General features: G+C 49.2%; 2 protein-coding genes across 2 annotated transcripts; one reads left to right on the top strand and one right to left on the bottom strand.

Annotated features, from left to right (window-relative positions):
• Nucleotides 1–4,929: 4,929 nt before the first annotated feature.
• On the bottom strand, nt 4,930–15,362 carry LOC117903240. Its single transcript, XM_034815143.1, has 3 exons — nt 15,307–15,362; nt 5,350–5,637; nt 4,930–5,272 (listed from the first exon to the last, which is right to left on the bottom strand). Exons 1-3 carry the CDS (start codon nt 15,360–15,362, stop codon nt 4,930–4,932), a joined length of 687 nt encoding a protein of 228 aa, XP_034671034.1.
• A 1,182-nt stretch (nt 15,363–16,544) lies between these two features.
• On the top strand, nt 16,545–24,020 carry LOC117903239. The gene is made up of 3 exons (XM_034815142.1): nt 16,545–16,580; nt 18,023–18,336; nt 23,928–24,020. The coding sequence occupies exons 1-3, from the start codon at nt 16,565–16,567 to the stop codon at nt 24,018–24,020; spliced, it is 423 nt and encodes a 140-aa protein (XP_034671033.1). The 5' UTR covers nt 16,545–16,564.
• The last annotated feature ends 851 nt before the right edge of the window (nt 24,021–24,871 follow it).

The following is a 24,871-nucleotide window of genomic DNA, read 5'->3' as shown; positions in this document are numbered from 1 at the left end:
ACTGGACGGCTTGTAATGACCATACATAGCAATTGGTTCTCACGTTCGTTGAGCAAAAAAAAAACAACACAAAACGAACACAAAGTGAAAAAAAGAAAAGCAACAAAAAAACCAAACCACAAAAACGCGTTGCCAATTTGGCGTCATCGTTGTCGCAGTTGTCGCTGTCTCAGTCTCTGTCTCTGTCGTTGCTGTTGTTGTTGTTGTCGTCGCTGTCGAAGGTGCAGTTAAGATGCTGAAGTTGTCATCGTCATCGTCACCTGTGCACATCACATCAGAGATCTACAGATGCTGCAGGCACTGACTGCCGCTTGCCGAAGGTGTATAGATCCCTGTGGATCTGTGGATCTGTGCTGCCATGCGAAGATCGATTGATTTTGTTAGCCGAAGATTCGGCTGGGGGATTGCTTGGGAATGTTCTTTGGTTTGGGGCAAAAGGAAAACTTAGCATGAGGATCGAGTCAGTGCTTTTGCGGGCATAAGTATAATTTATTGGGCTAATTAAGGATCTACAATTATGGTTGGAAAATATCTACATAAAACGAACGAAGCAGAAAATGTAAGAGCGAAGCAGCAAGTTGAAGACCAATGCTTTGATTCTAATTCTAGTTCTAGTTCTAGTTCTGCATCCGTTTCTGCTGTTTTGTTAATGAGATATCTTTTGGGGTAGAAATATTTGAACACAATATACCAAAAGCAGCGAAAAGCTAAGGATATCCACGGAGGAATTTACTTGTAACGATTCCAATTCAGTGCTGAAATCGATGGGAAAACTATTTGCTAATCACAACGAAAGGAGTAACCTTTTGGCAGATCTTCTAGATATTCTAAACATATCAAATTGTGGCTCTCTTGCTAGTCTTTAAATTTAACTTCGATTTGGAACATCAAATTGTAGTTGGGTCTCTGCCGTAAGAGGTTCAAGGCACTTGGCACCTTCCCCCAAGTGCCTTCCGTATTCAAGAACGCTTCGATTTGTGTGCTCGGCCAGGCGTGTTCACTGTTCAGTGTTCACTGTCACTGCCACTGGTCCACGGCCACGTCCACGTCCACGTCCACCCCTTTGGAGGCATCGAAGTCGCCCGCCCCGGGTTCACTCGGTTCGTCAGATATGGAGGAGTCTCTCGTATGTACATATGTGGCCGCTGCTGTTGTCGTTTATCAATTATGACAAATCTTTGCGCATGCGTGGCCAGCGTCGTCAACGCAGCTATTTATAAGCTTGGGTAAAACATTGGACCCTCCTCCGCTGCCTCCTCCGATGCCACTGGCGCATCCCCAGAGCTCTTCCTCATGTGTGTATGTCTGTATGTCCCATTCCGTGTTTCATTTTAATTTGTAATTATTTCTTCAGCGTTTTTGCTGGGCTTTGGCTTTGGCTTTGGCTGCTTCTTTTGCTTGCAACTTGTGTAATTTCAAACGATTCCGTGGTTCGTTGTTGCTTCAGTTGCCTTTGCATGTCGTCGTCGTGGTCGTCGTCTCTCTTTTTTTTCATTTCGAACTTCATTTGCGCTTCGGTTCGGTGACAAATAAATTAAGTGGCAGCCTCAACCAGCACCAGCACCAGCCACAGTCCCAGCGCCATGTAGAGGCAAGAAAAAACACCCAAGAAAATAAAGACTGCCCGGCGGCGGGCTCTCAACGAAAGCAAAAAAGGTCCCAAAGAGGGTGTCAACTGGGGGCACTCCCAGCAGTTGCTTAAATGAGCAAAGAGAGTGCAGAATGTGGTGTGGGTAAGTGCTGAAAAGGGTGTTGGTTAACGCACAAAGCAGTGCTGGAAAGTACTGGAACCAAGCTCACTGCTTGGCTCCACCTTGAGTCACATTTTGCGTCTAACCTTTAAATCCTTCTCTCAAACAGAAACCTCTTCACCTCCAGTCGAGAACAGACAACCCATCGCTCCCTGGCGTACCCTGTCAAATGCCCATAGGAACAGCAATAACAGCAAGTAGCTGCAATTAAGAAGAGTCGCCATATTCTGCGTAGCCGCTGAATGGTTTGGGGCCAAGAACGCCCCTTTTGTGGGTATTCAATGTTCGGCGATTGGAAGCACACAGAGCGAGAAGTCATAGCCCAGAAAGCATAAGGAATATATAGATATTATATTCCTGCCTCATCGATGATTCAGTCAACACATTTAATTCCCTTTTGTTTGGATTTCTGCAGAAATTTCAGTGCTTAATCGATTGAGCTCCCTTCGAAGTGTGGCAAAGACCCACTTCCTGGCGGTATTCCAACTTCAACCCACACAGCACCAGCAGGAGCAGGAGCAAAAGCAGAAGCCCTCAGCACACACATCGGCCACATCATCCACTCAATCAAAGGACCGATTCGGCCAACTTGAAGCCAAATCAGCTGCTACTGTGCAGCTGACTGAGCGACTGAATGACAGAGCGACTGATGGACTGATGGACTGACTGGTTGAGTGAGTGAGTGCCCAGGGGGGCATCAAGAACCCAAAAGGTGCATCTGGGCAAAGTCGTTTATTAATTTGGCATGTGACAAATTATGCGTTGGCCAGCAATTAGAACTCTGCAGCGGACAACGGACAAGTTTTGAGGCTTCTTCTTGGTCTTTTGCTCTCTGCTAACTTGTCTCGGTCTTGGGACATTTAGCGCTGATTTAACAAAATTTTGCAGCAGCTTCGATCTGCCCGGTAGGATGCACACCACACAAATGGGAATGGCTTGAGGATGGGCATGAAAATGGAGATGGAGCTGGAGATGATGCTGAGACTGAGGCTGAGGCTGAGGCTGAGGACGAAGAGCGTCAACAGACGACAAGTGGCACTTTGGCGCATTAAGAAAATCTGTACAAGTGTCACTTTGGCACACACAGCAATGGCAGAGGAGAGTCCCGGGCAGAAGCTCCACTGCAGGAGGAGTCGGAGCAGACGGTGGACGCTGGACGAGGGACTGGTAGAATTATAACGCCAACGTTTTGGCATCAGCCTCAGACTCCGTCTCTGTCTCAGTCTTCAGTCCCTCTCCCCAGTCCCCAGTCCCCAGTCAAATGCAATTTCATTGCACAACAAGGATTATAAATTTCGAGACTGGCCTCGACCATGGCCTGGGCAGGGGCTTGTTTAATCACTTTTCATTTAAGGCATGAGGCAAAAAGTGTGCACACGATTGTACATATTGGTGGATGGGTGCCTGGGTGTATGGGTGTCTCTGGAGCGGCGGAGGTGCCTCAAATTTGTCCAGTCATCGGCATTATTTAATGAGTTGCCAACAGGTTGCCAAGGCAGAACGAACCCAAGCCAAGCCATGCAGAAAATCATCAGGTTGAGCTTCCCCGTATGCTCCGTGCCTCTCTGCTGCTGCGATTTCAGCTGAGTCAGCGCCGCAAACAGAAGCCAACAGGCAACGTCGTCGAGGCATCAGCCATGGCACAGGGTACTGGCTACAGGCTACAGGGTCCTCGGTCCATCAGCCCAGCCTACGCCCGGAGTTCAAGCAGAGAGGAGCCTTCAGCCCTGCGCCCTGCTGCATGTGTCATGTAAATGCAACTTGTTGGCTGCCCCAACCTCTGCTGCTGCTGCTGCTGCTGCTGCTGCTGCTCTTGCACTTGACTTTGCCTCCGTAGCGGCTTCTGGCTGCTTCGCTGTGTGTAATGTCAATTTGACAGACAAACTGTCGACCGTTTGAAGCGTATGCAGCTACTGTCTACTGCCGCCCGCAGCCAGCCAGCCAGCCACCGATTATGATTTGTTTGATTGTGGCCAGGAGCAGGGATCGGTGCGCTACCCTCCCGAGAGCCAGGCATATGCGCAGCCTACCAGTAGCTCCCCGAAATATCTGCCACATCCATGGCAGATCTATTCCCAGCCGATCGCAAGGAGCGGAGGAGCCACAGCCTGCCTGCCACTGCCACTGCCACTGCCACTGCCACCAGTGCTCGTACTTCAGCCTGAGAGTCGCACTCCAAGTGCCACTCCACATGGTCTTAGGGGCACACACACAAAGACAGAAAGTGGAACGGGGGACTGCGGACTGCGGACTGGCGTTGGCATCTACAGCATTCAATAAAGAATGTTTGCGATTTTTATCTTGAGGCTGAGGCTGAGGCTGTGGCTGAGGCTGAGGATCGCGCGCGCGATCGCTCGCGGTTTGAGGTCTCACCCCGATCGGCGATCGCACAAGAGAGAGAGGAGCCGGAGGAGATCCGATACGATCCCACAGTTCTGCATGCGAGCTGCCCATATGGAGAACGGTTGGCCCCTTTGCTTAATACTCATAATTGATTAAAAAGAAAATTTCCATGGCATTTATGCGTACCACGCCACTCATAAACACAATGTCGACTTGTTGACAGCCAAAGAGACGTTGGGAGTTGGAGTTGGAGTTGCAGTTTGAGTATGAGTTGGAGTTGGAGTTGGGAATGAGCTCAAGACTGGGTTTCTGTTCCTTGGAAGTAGTTGTCGAAATGTTTTTATTTGTTATCGATTAATCGCTTGAATCAACAGCCAGCAGTCAGTCAGTCAGTCAGTCAGTCAGTCAGTTGCTCTGGCGTACAGTGGCAGTTGTCTGAGCAACGCACGGATACACACACGCGGATTTGTATCTGTATCTGCATCTGCATCTCTCCTGCCTCTGAAATGTTGCTGTGTAATTGTTTTGAAGTCTCGCCTCAAAGATTGGTAGCAACAGCAGGCAGACTGCCTGTCAGCCATCCCCGACTCTCTGTGACTCCGTCTCCGAACCGGAGAACTCGCAGCTTCCATGGGACGGGAGACTTGTGTGTGTGCCTGTCAAATGTTGATTGATCGATTGTTTGCACACGTTTTTCTGAGCTTTCGACTCGAGCGAATTTATTGAGCATCTTATTAATTTCTACTGATGCGACGGTTATTACTATTAATTTGTGCCATAGGCTTAAGGTCTAGATTCTTTTTGCTGCTCTTTTTTCGCTTGCCACTCGAATTTTCTAATCCACCAGCTCGTCCATGGACTCGTCTTCGTCTTCCATGGCTTCGAACACTGTTGGCTTAGTGGCAGTGGCAGTGGCAGTGGAAGTGGAAGTGGCTGCCTCGCCCCCATCGTCAGAGGATCCACCCTGTTGCTCAGGGCCTGTGGCTGGTGGCTCAATGCCCACACGGGACAGGTCGTAGCATGTCTCCACCTTGCGCAACTTGAAGAGCTGCTGCTCGTCACTCTCTTCGGACTCTTCGGGCTTAAATGGTTCCAGTTGGAGCGGGCGGGAGGGTGGCTGGTTATCCATGAAGGAAACCTGATGCCACACTCGCATGAAGACCCTCTTTGCGGAAACCCTGGAGAACAAATGGGGGTCGGTCAATGAGAGCTTACGTTCGTTCGTTCGTTCGTGGCCGAGCAAATGCATTTGTACTTAGTTTTCTTGCCGGCGGCCAGCTCGAATGCGTTGAGCTCCAGAACCTCCCTGATGCGCTCAAACTGGTGACCTTTCAACAGAATGAATGGATTGATGCGGAACCTCAACGGACGTCGAAGCTGCTGAACGATTTCCGACGAAGTCGAAGTCGAGGACGAAGCCGAAGTCGAAGTCGAGGACGAAGTCGAGGACGAAGTCGAGGACGAAGTCGAGGACGAGAGCGAGGTCGTGGGCGACTGCGGGTCTTGCTTCCTATAACGGCCCAAGGTGTGTACTTTGGTTAATCTTTGAACGGCATTACTTTGAAAAACGCTAACTACAAAGCTAACTGTGATGTGATCAATAAATAATAAAATCCAACAGGATCGACTCTTAGAGTCTTCTGCGAATCGCCGTTGGATTGTGTGTTGCTTCCATTGAAAATTGACTACCGATCCCCTCCCGCCACACCAGTTCTAGTTTGCTCTGGTCCATGTATCGATGCTTGTCTTAGATAACCAGCAGTTGGTTCTAGTGCATCGGGAGAGCCTTTCGTGGGTTAGTGGGCTAGCGGACAAAGTCGCACCCGAAACGCGGAAAAAACGTATTAAATATAAATTTCCTGGTAATAAAAACAGAGACAAAACGGAGCTGGAGACGCCTGTACTGGCTGCCAAAATAAAGAAATAAATCTTTACACCCAAAATGCCAGAAAGAGACACCACCAAAGAAAGAGAGAGAGAGAGAGAGAGTTGGGGGTTGTGGGGAGATCTTTGCCTTTGCTAGTGACTAAGCGCAGGCAACGCTGCCTTTATGGGCCTTTGTTGTTGTTGTTCTTTTTTTCATTGGTGTATTTCTTGTATCAGCGTGTAAATCTCGCTCACACACACACACACACAGCAGACCCACAGAGGCCCAGAGGCAGATGAAATACTGAGTCTCAGGCTGAGGCTGAGGCTGAGGCTGGAGAGGCAGTCAAACCGAACTCAAGTCGAAAAACATTTTTATTGGAAATCTGTACGCAGAAATAGTCATCATCCGCATCATCATCATCATCTTCATGTGGCTGTTGCCCGATCTGTTTCTTGTTTCTGCCTCAGATGCATATCGCTGAGCGCGTTGGCAATAAAAATATATATGAGCTGTTGATGACTGCATATAAAAATTATACGAAAGAGGCCCGAAAAACAAACCCTCCTGCGAGACACCGAAGCAACCGAGAGGCAACGCGCGCCAAGCGCCAGCAAGCTGGACACTGGATAAGCAAGGAAGGATCCAAGGATGGGCCAGGGAAGCTTGGAAGCGAATGCAGAAGGTTAAGGGAGAGTCCATAAGGCTACTACTTGGACCTATCTTCATGCTCAATAACTAAACGGCGGATTTCAAAGGGTAAAAGACATAAGATCCCATTGAAAGTTTGTATACCTAAAGGCAGTTTCTGATTCCATCCAGCAATCACATTTCGAATTGAATTCTTTTTCCTAGACGACCATCAAAATCCCAGCATAATTCCATGCCCTTTTTTGTGTACAATTGTCGGGGAGTGTTATCAAGTAGCCACGCAAATAAACATCGATCCCCCGCCCCAACCATGGAATTATAATTCATAATCCAAACAGATCCTATTGAATGGGGCGACTTTCAACGGGAGCCGCACCGAATCTGAGCCAAACCGACTGGACCTTGGCCAGTCACTCAGTCAGTCGATTGTCAGCATGGCTAGGGATCCCATTTAATTGCTATCATTTTTTGTTTGTTGCAGCTGTAATTGGAGAGCTGCCTTCAAGTCGGAGCGGAGACAAAGCGCACAAGCAAGTCGCACAAAGGACTGACAAATGCGAATCTAAATCGGAATCCAAAACCAAAAACAAAACCAGAGCTCATGCGTTCATTCGAAGCCATTCCATGCCTCTCCATGTGAGGCGGGAAGTGGGCGGCAAGTGGCAGGCAGGGCGCCGGCTGGGATTTCTTGAAATCAAATCTAGCAAATCAGACCAAAACCAAACACCAAAACCAGACTAAACAAAAACCGATCCAAACCGAACCGAACTCAGTTGAACAGTTGCTTGGGGAGTGAAGTGGAAAATGGGAAATGGGAAATGGAAAATTTTAAATGCTGTTGGTGTAAAGGGCGTGGAAATTGGGCGGCCCGGGAGGCAGGGTGCTGCTGGCTGCTGGCTGGTTGCAAAGACAGGCGGCGGAGCGTGCCACCAATATGGCAAACGACGACAAACGTAAACTTAGAAACGAGTGAGTGAATCGACGACAACGACAACGACAACGGCATTGAACAGAAGGCAGAGGTAGAGTCAGAGTCAGAGATAGAGCCACAGCCTAAGCGTCATGCTCTAAGATACAGATACACAGAGATACAGATACACAGAGATACAGATACACAGAGATACAGATACATAGATGGGTCGGCCTTGCTCTGCTCTGCCTCTGCCTCTGGCTCTGGCTCTGCTAGTTGGTTAGGTGTACAATTACCTTAACGCATCGACAATTATACGAATGGTTGGACGACGACGACGACGATGGCGACGACTAGCTGGTTGGAACCCCACAAAACCCAACCCAGCCCAACCCAACCCATCAGGTGCGATATGCGATACGCAAGCGACGCGTCGACGGTTAAGACAATTGCGCCACAAAACGGTTGCGACTGGATGCCCCAGAAGATTGAGGAAGCAGAAAAAGAACGTTCATAGACTCTGCGGCTGAGTGTACGAGTGTGTACCCTCCAAAAAACGCCCCAAAAAACACTTTGGACCCCCGCCCAGCAGCAGGGGCATGTCTCCAAGTGCCTCCTCCACATGCGAGTATGCGAAGCAATTTAGGAGGCGGCTGGGCAGCCAACAGGCAGGTGGTTCAACCCACAAATGTATGGGCTTGTCGACAGTATTGACACCGTCAAACCGTGTACTACAGATACACTGACAGAAAGTTAGCCAAACGAAGATGAGTTCTAATGAGAATGTTGCATAGTTGGAAGGGTAAGAAGTGGACCCACAATCCCTCAATAAAAGTGACAGAGGCTGACCCTTAATTATGGTTCCGAACTCTGATAATATCTCTTATCTATTGCCGGTTTTCCATAGTGCAAGTCTCGCAAGTGACTGGTGGGGGGGGGGCATGAGTTTGAGGGCTCTGGCCGTTGCCAAAGTTGCGGTCGCATCTTTCCGTCGTTGTTGCCCCTCGGGTGGACTTAATTGTCTGTCGGCACAGTGGGGCCGACCCTGCGCAGCGCTGTTGCCATGGTCGCCATGCAGCCCACTGTGCAGGGTGTGGGGGGAACGACTTGACGGGGCTTCACTTTGGCCCTGCCCGAAAAACTGATTGAATTGAGCCAGGCACTTTGGACACAGGGGGCACAGTGGATGTGGCACTGCCTCTGGCATTCATCAGCATCCTCACAGATACACATAGCACATGTGTGTGTGTGTGTGTGTGTGTGTAGATTGGATTAAATTGTATTGAAAAGTTTTGCGCGCGCCCACAGCCGAAAAAGATGCGCGTTCTGCCAATTCCGTGGCCCTTTCCGTGCCCCTTTGCCCATGGAATCCATCGTATGCCACCACTTGTGGGTGGATGCCAAAGGGGCCGGGCCGGGGTGGGGCAAAAGAGTTGGAGGACTGAAGGATGCAGGCTCTATTTACTTTTTAATTGGCAAAATTAATGCAATGCAATGAAATGAAGCCCGCTCTTCTTCTGATACGGGATATGGGATATGGGATATGGATGGTGGCTGGTGGCTGGTGGCTGGGTTGGGGGGCTTCAAGCCGAAGACATGTATGGATGGGGTTGGATATGGATATGAAGATGGGTATACATGCGAGTATATGGATTGGGGATGGATGCCCATGGTGAGAGGGTGGTGCACGGGGAGGATGCCGATGCCAATGCCGATGCCGATGCCAATGCCAACGGCACTTTTGTTGTTGATATTGCCTCTTCGTTTCGTATTGTTGCTGGCGGAGTTGTTGTTTTGTAATTCTTAGAAATTCAATTTTCAACTTAAAAATCTTCCCCCTCTTTCGCACCGTCCCCCACTCTCTTTCGCACTGTGTGCGTCTCTCTCGCTCCCTCTGCAACTCTCTCGCTACAAGTGATTAAGTGAAACAAGAGGAAGAACAACCCCCAGCCCAGAGACTGAGTGGAGCACATGCAAAAACAAAGCAGAAGCAACAGCAGAACGTGCAAATTTCCAGCGCCGCACAATCGGATACACTTGCGAATCGAGCTCCATCTTATCGGCGATATGTGAGGTAATTCGATTTGATTTTTGTTTTAGTTTTACTTTGCACTTCCCAGAAACTTTACTTTGCTCCGATTACATTTCGTTGGAAGTTTCATTTGAGCTACAAATAATCATAGCAGCGTCTTATTCCATCGATTCTTTTACCCTTCCATATCTTATGGTAATGCGATGATTGTTATTCTTTAGTCTAATGCAAATCTCGTTTGACTTCCTGCCGCATAAATTCTGTATAACCCGTGCACAAAAGTGTATAAATGAAACACAAACATCAGATGAGCAAAAGTGGAGTCAGCAGGGGCCATCGAATGTTGGCGGCGTTGCGGTTTTGATCCATTCGCATAATGATAATGAAGATCATGACGACGACGACGACGACGACGACGACGACGATGGCGATGGCGATGGCATTGGCATTGCCCTGCGTTCATCTGGATTGTCTGTTTGTCTGTCTGTCTGTCTGTCTGTGTGTGTCTGCGTCTCCGCGGACTGGCAGTCAGTCATTCAAGCAAGTCAGTCACACATATTGAAATAATTATTATCTGCATTTCGAGATCAGCCTCTCAGCCCAGCATGCCATGGAGGCGAATCGGCATCGCCGGCATTCAGCCAGCCCCAACATCAGCCTCAAAATTGAAGGCCATACAAAATCAACGCATATTGCACACTGTCAATCCGAAACAGCATTTCCCCACATGTAGCCACTATGCACGTTGGGGGGGGAACAGTGCAGGGATGGGCACTGATACAGTGAAAGCTCACAGGCAAGGACCATAGATCGAAACACTCTGTCATTGATGTTAGACAGAGGGAAACGAAGAGCGGACAATGCAGCGGACAAATCACTGTGAAGAGAGGGGAAAAGGAAGACCAGAGCTGAAGATACTCTCTGTACGCAGTCGCTGCCACGGGCACAGCTCATTAGCAGAGCGCTCCCCCGACCCTCATCCACAGTCTGCCAGCCAGCCAGCCAGCAAAAGGAAGTGATAATCCTTTGACAAAGGCAAACTCCCCGCCCCTGCAAACACAGAGAGAGAGATAGAGGGAGAGAGGGAGAGATTTCGCGCATTTCGAACAGCGCGTGAAGTGAACAAGAAAATCCGTGCAAAAAAAGAGAAGAGCGTTGGAAGCAACCCCAACCCGTGGCACCCGAGGGCCCCAGATATTCCCCAAAGAACCGAACCGAACCCAATGACAACAATCAGCTGCCGCGTCCCCCGGCTGCACCTCACCTCTGTGCCGCGTGTAATGCGACGTGTTTGCCTCAATTCGAGCATATGAAAACGGTTTATTTTGCTCGATTAAGTTGCCTTTTGAAATGCGATTCAAGGCAAAAGTACAAAAAATGATGGAGAAAGGAGCGCAAAGAAAGGAGCAGCAGGTTGTCCCAGGAAGCGAGACAGGAAGCAATAAAAGATTGGGCAATGGGAAATGACGGGCTAAACTATGGGGAAGGTATTGAATCGCTTTGAACCAGTCGCGGGATATGCAATGACAATAGGGGGAGGAAGGCTGCTTTCATCTCCATTGAGAGGGTTGAGGTTAGCCATCAATCGATGAAAGGAACGGCATGTATTGGCATCTGTCCCAGTCATCTTGGAGTGAGATTCCCTCCTACGATTAGATAACTCATCGCAGGTGGGGGGGACAGTTTGCAGTAAAGTCCAAACTCAGCTGCCAGCCTCAACGAAGTCGTAAAACTTTCACCGATAAGCATCGATGACTGCCCTCGAAATTCCCCTCAATGGCCATCGAACAGGTAGCCGCAGACAGCACTGGGAACCAGTAGCCATCACAGCCAACACTTTACGATCGTCGTAAACTCGGCAAAAGGTTTCAATTATGCAAGTGTACAATCCCAATCCCAATCGCAATCGATACGGGGCATAACCCATCCGGAATACGGCACGATCCGCTCAGACAGTAGCCGCCTCTCGCTCTGTCGGGGCGCCATAAAAAGTAGCTCCGACCTCGACCCGCAACGGTAGTAAATCCCTACACAACTTTTACGACTGTGTGCAGATCTTTTAACGACTTTATTAGATGTCATAGTAAATATGGGAATCGGAATGGGATTGGAAATGGAAATGGAAATGGAAAAGAGATGGAGGTGACGCCTCTTTGGTTCACCGAAATGAAACGGCTTCTGTCTGCGATGGGAATGAAAGTGGAATGAAAGTCCTATCAAGCCTTTAACGACTTCGATCTGCAGTCTGTAATGTACCCTGGGAATTGGCCTTCACAGGTGATCAGACATTTGGAAAGGTCTCCGTCTCCAGCAGAGAATTCTCAAATGTTTTTTGCACAAACGAATTTCATTTGTGAGTTCAAGGCAAGGGTGAAGCTCCGAAGGTGCACATTCGATCGCAAACACCTTCTCAACGCCTCATCGTTCGCCTGTCTGCTGTTCTGCCCCTCCTTCGCCTCTGCTGATATTTTTGCATACGCATCGCATCTACGGCACCGCACACCCGCCCACACAAGGATCCCCGATGCAGCAACTAGACGATGGAGACGCCCCTAGGGACGAGGCGACAATATTTATAACTTTTGTGGCGCGTCTCAATTCATTTGTCGCTCTCTCTAGCTCTCTCTCTCTGTCTATAGTGCAACGGTCGCTCCTGCCGCTGCCCTGGCTGTGCCTCAGACTGTGTGCCGGAGTGTCTGCCACCTACGTAAGCGTATAATTCGTTTAGCGTCAGGCAACAACAGCAACAGCAACAGCAAAAGCAAAAGAAACAGCAACACAGCACAAACTTAATCAGTCACTTTAACACCCAGCAGCCGCCACTTACACACCAGAAAGAGAGGGCAAGCAGGCCATCAAAAGGAGCCAGAGAGAGACAGCCGAGTGGAGTCGGAGTCGGAGATGGAGATGGAGAGAAAAGTGCGTGAGCGTCAACGAGCGATGCTCGAGGCCGTCGCCGTCGCCGTGGCTGCGGCTGCGGCTGAGGCTGATGCCTGGGATGCTGCTGCTGTCATGGTCGATATTGCGTTGACACCAAATTTGCATTAAAATGCAATTGTGGATGCAGAGGAGAGACCACCCTTCCAGATACTCCCCGCGACAGATCAGCTTGGATCGGATCGGATTGGTTTTAGGGGGGAAACTGGCGGACTGTGGACTGTGGACTGTGGACTGGGTAATGCATCTTTAGTGTCTATTGAGTAGGACATTAGTCATGTGGTGGGAGGTGAAGTGCAGACACAACGCCGCGAAATATCAATTAAATCTGCAGAAAATAGAAACTGAACTCCTTTGGCAGTCATTGCTGTTGCTTTGATCTCGTTCCCAGTTTACGATCTTCCTCGTATTCCTGCTCGTGGGTCATCAGCGGGGATTGAGTTGAGTGGGCTGGGGTATGGTCTGGTCGGGTCTCGTCTGTCCGTCCGTCCGTCTGTCTGGTCTGTCGAGGGGCTGCCACCAATTAAAAATAGTTTTGACACATCGCAGAGTCGCGACAATTTTTTGTATGCCCCATGCCAGAGCGAAGTAATAAATTAATTACAAAATTGCAGAACTGCAGAACCGAGAGAAAGCCAACGAAGAAAATTCACTAATTTCAGATTTTATGCCCAGGGCCTACGAATCAAAATGTGGGCGGTGGAGCACTCCAAACAAAAATCTGCTGAAGATCTAGAAAATCAGAAAATCAAAAACAAACTGCAAAAATCTGTCTGTGTTTTTGTGTCTGTGTGTGTGTGTGTGTGTGTGTGTGTGGGCGCTTGTCTAACTCCCTCAGCATCAGCCGGCAGCGAAATTGAATTCCATGGCAAGGGAACTCTCTCCCTCGCTGATCTCTTTTGCTCTCTGGCACTGCCTGTTGAGGGCTTGGAGTATTCTGGAGTATTTGCTTGCCTGTTGCTGGTAGACAACTCTGCCACTAGGCTTGAAAGTCTCTCTGCCGCCCCCAGAGCAAACGTTGAAGCCGTAGGGCAACCTGCCACAGGCAACCTGTAACTGCTGCCGCTTTCAATTATTCACACATCATCAATGGGGCAGCAAAAGGTAAGCAAAAAGTTGCTTCCATACACCGCTGGACGTTCCCTTGTCTGCCAGCTGCCATCTCGCCCCAGTCCCTGTCCCCGTCCCTGTCCCTGTCCCTGCCCGCTGGGAACGTGTCTGCATATTGTTTCGTTCATGTCAAATTATTGACCCGCGCCAGGCATTTTGAAATGTTTATGCGTTTTCATGACTGAGATGTGCAATTGATAAATCCCCCAACTGGAAATTATGAATATGCAGCGCAGTCTCACAGTCGCTGGAGCTGGAGCTGGAGCTGGCACCGCCCGCTGGCTTCGTAGCAGGTCGGTAGCCAGCGCTAGATGCGCTCTACGTTTATGCGCAGCCAAGAACGTGATAATGTCAGCGGTGGAATATGACTCTCCATTGGGCAGAGATCGGGAATCGGGGATGAATGGAAAGAGCTGAAAGTTCGACAAATACTCGCGGCATAAACGCAAACGAATCATCCGCTGGGCTCATCATCATAAAGCAAGCAGCGCTGTGCGGAGGAGCTGGAGCTGGCTGGAGCTGGCTGTAGGCTGTGAGCAAATTTCTCGCATGGTGTGTCACAGCGTCCCACTGTGCGCCACGGCCCCGACCATTTGCTGGTTATCAGTTACAAGCGATCAATACAGCAGCAATCAATATGGTCAATAAAGTTCAGGCGCGACCAAAAGCCAGGCCCAGTGCCCAGTGCAGAGTCGCAGTCTCATGCATGCTGCTGCTTGGTATGGGATGGGATGGGATGGGATGGGGGAGGGGAAGGCTATGGGAGGGGTGTGCATGGTACGTGGCGTACAAGGCGACGTGATGTACAGCGCTGTAACCCAAGAAGCCTGCCTCACAGATCACACACTGTGTGTGTGTGTGTGTGTGTGTGTGTGTGTGTGTGTGTGTGCCAGAAATGGCCACTGAGCAGGGACATTGGGCATCCCGTCACCGACGGCTCGACTCTTGTTGTCACTGTTGTTGTCGCTTGATCGCAAATTTGCCATGGCAAGCCTGACAACTTGCAACGTTTTGCTTGTGCAACGGGAGGTGGCTCCATGGAGGCACCGACCAGCCAGCCAGCCAGCCTGCCCGACTACCTTAAAATAATGTTACAAAACTTTTGGCATGTAGCTAAGTACGGCACAGGCCCTGTAACCAATTCGAAGCAACGCCATGCCAAGTCAAGCCATCCCCAAACCCAAACCCAAACCCAAGATCCCAAGACCCATCCCCATGGCAATGCCATGCGATGCGAGTCTGTGGCTGGAGTCAGGGGACAGGCGGGAGGCGGGAGGGGGGAACGGGCAGCAACAACAAATTGGAGATCACGGTTTTCATGTACTACATGCAAATTCATTGCTACTGTTGCTCTCTCTCTCTCTGCGAATCCAAGTCGCAGCCAGAGCCAGAGCCAGAGCCACTGGCTACTGTATCCATAACCATAAAGGCAGCAGCAGGAGGAGGAGCAGCAGGAGGAGAGGCAGCAGTAGTCAGCAGTCAGCCGGAAGAGGTGCAAGTTAAATAAACAATCCAAAACAAAACAAACCAAACCGAAACCGACTTGAATTGCCTCTCTGGCTCTGACCAAAAACCCAACTCCCAGTCCCCGTGCGAGTCATTCACAAAAGAAAAAGAAATGATGCGCTACGCAGAAAATGATCGAGCCTTGCAGACAGGAACGAGGAACGAGGAACGAGGAACGAGGATTACGGATTACACATACCTGGCTTGGATAGTGCTGGCCAGGGCTTCCAGCTCGAGGGGCTCGTCATTGTGCATCTGCAAAGAGTCTGGGAGTCGTAGGGCCAAGGTCAGTCAATTGTCAGCTGAGTGCCGGCAGCGCAGATACTCACTTGATTTCAGTGTCACTTTCGGGCGTTCTTGCAGAAAAGAAAAAATATATAAAGGGCATTAAAACTTGAGCAACTTTCACTGTGAAAAGTACCCCCAACTGTTGGCAGAATCGATGGACCCCGGAGGAGCTCTAAGAGCGCATTGGACTTTATGCAAAGTAGATAAAAAACTGTTTGATCAGACTGCTCAACTATCGAGTATTCGTCGCCTGTGCAAGTGCACGAGTGCGGAGGGAGACGCGCACGGGGGGAAACATTTAACCTGCGACAGGAAATCGTAGACGCCAGCTACATGAGTCGCCAGGCTCTGCTCCTGCTCCTGCTCCTGGCAGCGCACGTGGCTTGGCGTCTGACTCGGACAACAGCGGACAAGGCGGCGCAGGAGGGGCAACAGATCTTGTCGCAGGTATCCCCACACGGACAACAGCGACGGGTGTGGCAGTTGTGGCGCCACTGCCAGGCTTAATGGTATTTCTAACACCCGGCCAAGGGTCCACAGGGAGCACCGAAATTTCCGAATTTCACGACCAAATCGAATCACTTCACGACGCGTAATTTATTTATTTTTGATGTTTTTTGCTTAGCGCATCGAAATTCAGAGGCACCCGGCGCACATCAATGGCTCAAGACGTAAACACAATTTGGACTTGGAGTTAGAATTGGGCTGCACTTGCATTTTCCATAGTATTTCCCATCTACTGTTCGAAACTCGCGAAACTTTGGCACTGACACGACGACTATGGCTGACGACTGCTCGACTGATGGACTGATTGATCGGGTGCTGTCGGGGGCGCCTTTTTATTGGCGATCGGCCGATAAGCCGAGGGCCTGCTATCGCTATCGAACTAGAGCAGAGCCGAACCAGGGCTGAGCCAGGGAATCGCGATAGCCCCAGGGACAGGGCTGCCCCACTTTGAAACCTAACGGATCTAGCTCCAAATATCGATCTATTGGATGAGCGCGAATATCGTTTGTCGTTTGGAGTCGAACCACAAACACAAAACTTCTGATAAAAAGTGCGAATGCAAAACAGAGCAGCATAAAAGTGACAAATCTTATTTCGAGCTATTGCGAAATTCGAGGAGTGTCCAGCTAAGCCAAACGGGGAGCGAGTATCTAGCTGATCTGATGGATAACATAAATGGTGAGTGATGCCAACGGGCAGGCCCATGGGTCAGGGGTCAGCACTGAATGGGTAGCATTGGTGGAATTTTCGGCATGGGTCCCATTTCCACTGGCAGTTCGACCCTGCATGGATGTTCAGAATTCTTTGGGTGGTTCTCTGCATGGGTGGGGCACATGTGGAGGTGTGGAGAGCTCTCTCTGGATGGGCCTTTTATTTGTTGAATAGTTGTAGATTTCTGCATGGATAATCTTGGATAATAGTTGTAGATTTCTGCATGGATAATCTTTGCTCTATGCATTGGCCAGCACCTGCTGGGGTCACCTTTTCATTTGTAACCTTTGACTGGGTCAGATCTGCGCTGACCTGCTCTAGATGGATAACCTATTCAGGGTAAATCTGAGGCTGAGACTGCGGCATGGGTCACGTCACCCTCCCCTGAATGGCTATCCCCTGCAGGGGTCACCTCCAAAAAGAATTGGAGATGCGCAGCGCCGCCTTCACCTCCTTCCCGTTGAGCTTTCGCGCGATCGGCGGCAATCATAAATCGCCAACTTCTGTTTACGCTCCCCGGAAAGCGGCAACTCGACGAATGTGTAACAGAAGCACTCGAATAAATAAGCTGGAAAACAACAGCAGCAAAAAGGAAGAAGGGGAAAAAGTGGGCTCAAAGGCAGATACCGAAACCGAAAACCTAAACCTAAACAGCGATTGAAACAGAAAAAAATAAGAAAACAGAAAACATTTCCTGTGGCCCGAGCTCGTGTCTCTCAGGTAGCGCTGCTCTGCTGCGCTGCTGCCATGCTGCTCTCTCACGAGATTGGCCTTAAAAATTATTTATATTTTTTGTTAGAAAATCAAACAATTAACCTCGAACTTGCTCTCATGTTGCTGCAGTTGTTGTAGTTGCTGCTGCTGCCGCTTCTGCCGCTTCTGCCGCTCAGCGCTTACAACATGTTTGAGACATAAAAATTTCCAATTAATTTTTTCCGCCGGTGTGTTTTGGGTTTGTGTGTGTTTTAGGAACTTCCACGGAACCACGCCGCAAAGACAAAAATTGTCACAGCCGCCGTTTACAAATAATTTTTGTTGTCGTTGTTGTTGTTGTTGTTGTTGTTGTTGTTTGTTTCTCGGCTCTTTGGGGGTTTTCAATGGAAACGAAACACATAAAACATGGCCAAACAAGACCGCCGAACAAATCCACCAAATGGCGGACAAGCGGAATGCCATAAAAAAAGATTCGGGGAGCTCGAACCTCAAACGGGAGCTATTAAAAGTTTTGGATCGCTCTCAAGTGGTTCGATCGACCTCTGGCCCGACGACCCGGTTCAATGGAAAGACAATCGATGTGTTGAATCACTCCTCATGCGGAATACAACACTCCATTCGCCATGTAAACTTTGACTGTCATTTGCTGTGGCTTCAATTGATTATTGATTTATTGTCTTGATTTGTTTCCACAGAAATTGCCGCTGAGGCTGCCCTGGCCAATGCCGGCACTGAGAGCGTCTCCCATTTCGCCTTCGAGTTGGATAACAACAACGAAGGCTTACATGAGCTGGCCCCTGGCAATGGCCCCATCTCCGTGGCGGTTTCCACGCGCACCTTCACCGACGAGGAGTTCGGCTATGCCACCTTCCAGATGATATTCGGGGATGCCGATGACGAGCTGCTGCAGGGTCCCTTGATGCAGAATGACGATGATCGCTCGACCAACAACACCCCCCAGCCACCACCCACGGCGCCCAATACGCCCATCAATTTTGGTGCTTTGGATGTGGACATGGACATGCCAGCCATCCCAGAGATGGACATGGACATGCCGGCTATCCCGGAGTTAAACATGAATCTCCAGGATCTCGCGGAGCTAAACATGAACGTCCCGGTCTGGCCGGAGCTAAACATGAACCCCCCAGCTCTGCCGGACCAGCCTCAGCCCCTGGGCCAAGGTGACCCTTTGTTGGGGGTGAATGACGGACCCGAACTTCTCTTTACAGTCGCTCAAATCTCTCGCTTCATGTAGGAGAACACAAGTCGGAGGAGCAACACGAAATGGACACAATATTCATCAAATTTGTAGCCAACTTTTAGGACAAAAAAAGATAAAAATCAACGACAAATGCAAATTGTTTGTACATCGCTTCGGGATGCAGGAGTCGTGAACTAATGCTTATTTATTTATCTATACACTATATTAAATGTTTAATTCCATTCCCAGCCGATACACTTGAAGCAAGTCCCCACGAAAGATTGGCAACCCCCCGACAGCCGCACGTACAGCCGGACTCACATGAGTGTCGCCATGTGTGGCCATATCTGATGGTGGGATGTCTGGGATGCCTGCGACGATGACAAAAGTTCATTAGCGACGCATCAGTGGGTTAAGTTGTGGACAGTCCGCATCCGCATCCGCCTCCGCATCCGGTTGCGGGGGGTTGCTTGGTCAGTGGTTTAGTTGCTACTTTTGTGTGTCGCCTGCTGGGGCTTATTGGCAATAAATATTGGATCATAAATTCATAATTAACATTGTGCAGCCTCACGTTTTTGGATGTGGCTTGGTTGGCGGTTGGTGGGTGATGGCAGTGCAGGGAAACTCATCTACATCCCAAGTCTAGACCTCCACTCCCAGTTCCAGTTCCAGTTCCATTCCCACTTCCACTGCCATCGCATTACCACTCGAGAGTAAATGTGTAAATGTAATTTAAGCAAATATTTTAATTGTTTTCGGTCGCAGACTCCGGACTCATTTCATTGTCATTGCCAAGAATCCAGCGAGAGCGCCAGGCAGAGCTCCAGGCACCTGCCAGCACGCAGCACACATGACAGGAGGACGCCTCATGTGACTCCTTCTTGCTGTGACAGCAAGCGGGGATGTGGGATGTGCCCTGGCAATGGGTATGATAAAATTTTATCGCTTGGAAATTTTTCAATTTCCAAATGAAACGACAAAAGGATATGAAAATGAAGATTTAAATGCCGAATGTCTCACGATCTGTCCCTTCCCCCAGTCGCTGCTCCTCCCCTCTCTGCCGTGACAGATGATGCCTCTTATTAAGGCTAACAACCCGCAACAAAACCCCGTCGAGGGGGTGGAGCAGCGATGTCGAAGCCCTCAATCTTGAAAAGTTTTTTCTCTCGTTTCTTTTGGTTGTAAAAAGGACATGTTCCACTTGAAAATAACAATTTCATTCAATTTTTGATCATTTGCTACCAGAAATGGCAAATCAAAAAGCCATAAAAACCGACAAACGACCAAAGAGAGAAAAAAAACCAAAAGTCGAGCAACAAGAAACGGACAAGGACCAGGCGCCAGGCACAAGGACAAGGACAGGGCGACCCAATGTCCCGTTGTCGTAGAAAGTCCTGCCGTGTGCCGGGCCAGGCGGCATTCCTTCTTAAGCGGTTTCTGGGGGCGGAATTTTTGTGTGTGCGTTTTCTGTTACCTTTTAAATGTCGAACGCGAAGGGGTATATTCGTTTTTGTGGGGTAGAAAAAGAAATGGGCTAAAAACATTGTTGAGACATTTCCAAAATATAATTAGCGCAGAATAAAGTTGAAACTTGCTCACAGAATCAGTTGAGAAACAAAATCTGCAAAGGTTCATTGAATACCCTCCGCAGTGGCATTGATTACAGGGTATCCGCTGGTCCGTTCCACGCTCCTTTCTTCTTTTGCCTTCTGCGCCTGGCTCTCGATGCTTGAGCTGTGCGGGGGGGAGGGAGGGTGGCAAGGGTCGCACGGGTCGACGCTCGTTTGGTTTTAAAATTGAAATGATACACACACACACACACACACCAGCAGTTGGTTGGTCCACTTGCATGTGATTGAGTCTCCCCCTCCTCCGTGGCAGGGGATATTGTATCCTTGTGGTTGTCCTGGTCGATGGCCAGGCAAATCCTGCACGCAAAATTTATGTTGCATAAAATGTTTCAATGAATTTTATACCAGGAATTTGACTTGGTTTTCCTTTGACTCCTTGCTGCTTCTACTTGTTTCTTTTTTCTTGTTTTTTGCGGGTGTGTGTTTTTCTTGTTAAATTTGAAAATGACTTTGGGAGTGGGGGGAGGAGGGCAGCGACGCACGTGGCATATGGAGCGTAAAGCATTCAGATTGAGCCGCGCCACCCCCCAAAGGATTGGGAAACGGAATCAACTTTCGGGCGTATCGAAATGTGCTCAAGGCGGGAGGACACTCTATGGGATCATAAGATTTCCCACTACAACTTTTATTCGTACAAATTGCAGGGCAGGAATTCCACGCTCCAGGTGGAAGGTGCAGCAGCCGCTGGACAAGGCACCACAACATTGGTTTTCCCACTTGAACAATTATTGCATTTCGCTGTTGAACAAAGCAGCCACAAGGCTGGATCCTCCGACTCCCTGGCTGCCTCCAACTGCGGGACTTGTAACGAATTTGTCGCTGTCGCTGTTTGCTAGTTAGTTGTTGTGGCCAGAAGGTGTGAACACTGCCACACAGCCACAGCAGCCTATATTTAGACCCAACGGCAACAGCAACAGCAACAGCAGGAGGAGAATGAGAATGAGAATGAGAATGCCAAGAACGAGAGGAAGACAAAGGTGCATCCGAAAGATAAATCAAAATTTGTTGCAGAGGCGAAACGGGGGGGGGGACCACCAGCGTCAGATAAACAAGCGACCACAACACAGACAAAACGAGGAGGACTCGCACAGGGCGGGAGGGAGACTACAACAATTCGATGGATAGATGGATGGATGGATGGCTGGGCATAGGTAGCACACCTTTGACTCCCAGACACAGACTACAACTCAAACTCAAACCCAGATCAATTTCCGAGCTCGTAGCTCATTTGTTAGTCCATCTCCATGCCACTAGAAACAGCAACAGAAACAACATTCAATGCTCAGTCGATATCAAATCGATTTGGCTGAGATTTCCCACTAATTTGTTGTGTTTAGGGCAGGTAAAGAAAGGATCCTCATTAGAAAGGAGAAAGTGAAAGTACCGAACCGAACCGAACTGAACTGAACCGAAGAAAGGTACGCCGACTGTCAGGCCATCAATAAGGCGAGGGGTCCAATTCTTAGTTCAGGGAAGACTTTTGATTCTGATTCAGATTCGTACGGTGAGCACAAGTGGCAACACATTTTGACTTATTACAGGCGATTTGTCAGCATCGGACATGGCCACCGACTCGGCCTATCTATCCATCTTTCTAGTGTCTATAGAAAATTCTATGAAACTACAAGTATCGCGCCCTGCACAAGCGCAGATACACAGAAACCAAGATACACGATTCTCCTAATAAGTTTTGCTGTTGCAGCCAGGCAGACGTGATCCATGGACGCCTACCTGGCTCTCTGGCCTCTTCCCCCCCATACCAAATGGTAGATAAATCTCTTGGACTGATCTTTCAGCATTGGATCGCTCGTACACACATGTGCATATGGAATGGAATCGTTTGTCATTCGTAATACGATTTAGATGGTCTCTCTCGCCACTCGCCTCTCCCCATTCTCATTCTCATGTGAATCGGTTTCAGCATCAGAGCAAAGTGATCGTGAACAAGCAATTAGTTTGGTAATCGCTATAAATCAATCACAAATCCGCACCAAATCTACATGCATCAAATATTCAGCTGGGATTGTGTTCGGTGCCAAGGTCGGCGGATGGACTGATCTTGCGAGCTGTGTGGATCAACGCTCATGAAGGTTATGACATTTGCCAATCAACAAAGGGAGAGATGGAGATTGAGAGAGTGAAGGATCCATTTCAGATATGTGTGTGAGGATCAATGGGCAAAGATCTGAAAGAGCAGAAAAATTAGACAAAAATTCAATTTGAAAGACGCTAGAGAATGGATAAAAGTGCATCTTGAGTTTGCTGCTGCAGTCTTTCCATTCCGCGCAGATCTTCCCCAACGTTGCTCCTGCTCTTGCGGCGCCCTCGATCTCTCCCTCGTGCCTTTTGTCGTTTCCAATCCACAGAGCGGTGTCTCCACAGTGTTCCCTCTCTGTCTCTGCGCTGCTTTCTCCTGCCGCTTACTCATTTTATTGCCCTGGCCAAATAAACAAATTACTTGTTTGATTTCTTTTGAACGAGCCCCGAATATTTACCACAGCCTCAATAAATTCTGCAGCGCTGCTGCAACGGACGGACGGACGGACAGACGGACAGACGGACGTTTATTGAAACGTTGCGACGCGCTCGCGTCTTGTTTAGACAACAATTTTCATTGTTGACTTTACTTGTTATGTTAATGAGAGACCGAAAGAGAGTGGGAGAGTGAGCGAGAGCGAGAGACCCAAGCCGAGCTGCACCGAACCGATCCGATCTGAAACTAAACTCCAGAGAACTTTGAAACTGAAGACTTGCCGACGCTCGGATCGACGCTGAGGGGTCGCCGGAATATACTCGTACTCCTCCACATATCCATAGTTGGGATGGGCAAATGGGCGATGGGCGATGGGGGCCTGACGCGTGGCCATGTGCCTGTTGACATTCCATTTGACATTATTGACACACGAGTCAACCCGCGTGGAGGCGTGCAGGCGCGCGCAGGGGAGGGTGGAGGCTAGAGGGTACCCTCTAAATAGACTTGTCTGCCGATAAGAGGCCATTTGTGATACGAGAATAGTGCGGTGGAGTGGCAGCGTGTGGAGTGGGAGGAAGACTCTTGTGTGCCACTGCCAATTAGTCGGAATGAAGCTAATTCATATTCACACGAAACGGAGTTGGAGTTGGAGTTGGAGTTGCCGTCGCTGACTGTTGTCCGAGTGTCTGCTGGGGTAGAGATATTCAATAACTTTATGACACTGAAACTGAAACAACAACAGAAATTATAATTATCAAAAGACGAAGGGCCTACCGCCAGGGCCAGGGTCTGAGTCTCTGGCTGAGTTCGTTCTCGGAGGCTCCTCCTCAACTTATCTGCAATTTGGCGATCGTAACAGTTTTGACAAATCATATACGTATGTCTTTATGTGTGGAGACCGCCATTTCAAGAGGTGGACTGCCCGTAAAGGTAGCGCTGGGTAGCAGGGGGAAGCGCTGAATATCGCTTGTCGGCCGCTTTTGAGCTTTATTTTGATTTCAATCTAAAACACACAAATCGTTCATTCTTCTTCTGCCGCTGTTTGCCGCCTGCTGCCTGCCGCCTGCTCTCTGCTCTCTGCCACACAGTGGATCAAAACTGTATGTTCCAGAGAGAGGCACCGGCACAGGCACAGGCTCTGACTCTGACGCTGGCCCGCGGGCCCCTTGAATGACATTTTTATGATGCTGACGCGCGTTCCTCAACACGAGACGACGACTGCTGCCCTGGAGCGTGATTTGCATGCTTAAGCAGCCGGTCGACATCAACGAGAAAAGGCTACGCTTCGTTCACAGGCAGAGGACGAGGACGATGACGAGGACGGACAGGAGTCGCTGCAAGGAGTGTCCGATCGGGAGAGGATGAGCAAGAAACTTCAACCGCAGTGAAAATTGAATTGGTTAAAGATTGATTAAAATATATTGAACTTTTCCCTTTCAAATAGATATTTTTCAGTGATTTCTTTTCGATTTATTGTGTGACTAAAAAGGAAGAATTAGTTTAAGAATATATTCCCACCGATCAGCTGGCATCTTTAGCATCTTTAAAGCAGGGAAATACCTTAAGTTAGATCATCCATTTGCTGCTCATTCGGTGACTCTCCCGAGACTCTCCCCCTGCTGCAGATCAGATGTGAAGTGGATCTCAGCATCACACAAAATGCTGTCACCGTCCGCGTGCAAACACGTGATTGAATGCCAAAGATCCACGGACACAGGAAGATAAAAGACAACGAAAAGACTGCAACTGCAACTGCGACGAGGACTGACCGGAGCGAATTCGATTTGGCAATGGAAATGGACTTGTCGTCGCTCTAGAGCCGCTGCCCAGCTGTGGAGATGTTTTTTTGGGGCATGGGGCCCCACAATAAACAATTTGTAGCGCCTGAATGCACAAATCTTGCGTCGTTAAAAATTAACTGCAGAGCGGACTCGGTCAGAGGCATACAACCACCGCCACCGCCACTCCTGGTCCCAATCGCAGTCCCCAGTCCCCAGTCCCTGTTCCAGTACACAGTCTCCAGTTCTCCAGTTCTGCAGGTTCCCTGTCTCCACCTCGTTTAGTCATTCGACGTTGCGGCGTTGCATAATTTGCATTTCGATTCGATTGGAACGTTCGTTGGCTTTTAGAGGCGCGTGTCCGCCGACACTTTTTCGTGATTTACCAGGCCAAAGACATTCGACTGTCGACTGTCGACTTCGGTTCTAGGAAATCACAATAAAAATTAACGAAATTCGTT

This window comes from Drosophila subobscura, chromosome A (genome assembly GCF_008121235.1).
Source record: "Drosophila subobscura isolate 14011-0131.10 chromosome A, UCBerk_Dsub_1.0, whole genome shotgun sequence".
Taxonomy (NCBI): Eukaryota; Metazoa; Arthropoda; class Insecta; order Diptera; family Drosophilidae; genus Drosophila; species Drosophila subobscura.
This window is presented reverse-complemented; position numbering and strand designations above follow the sequence as displayed.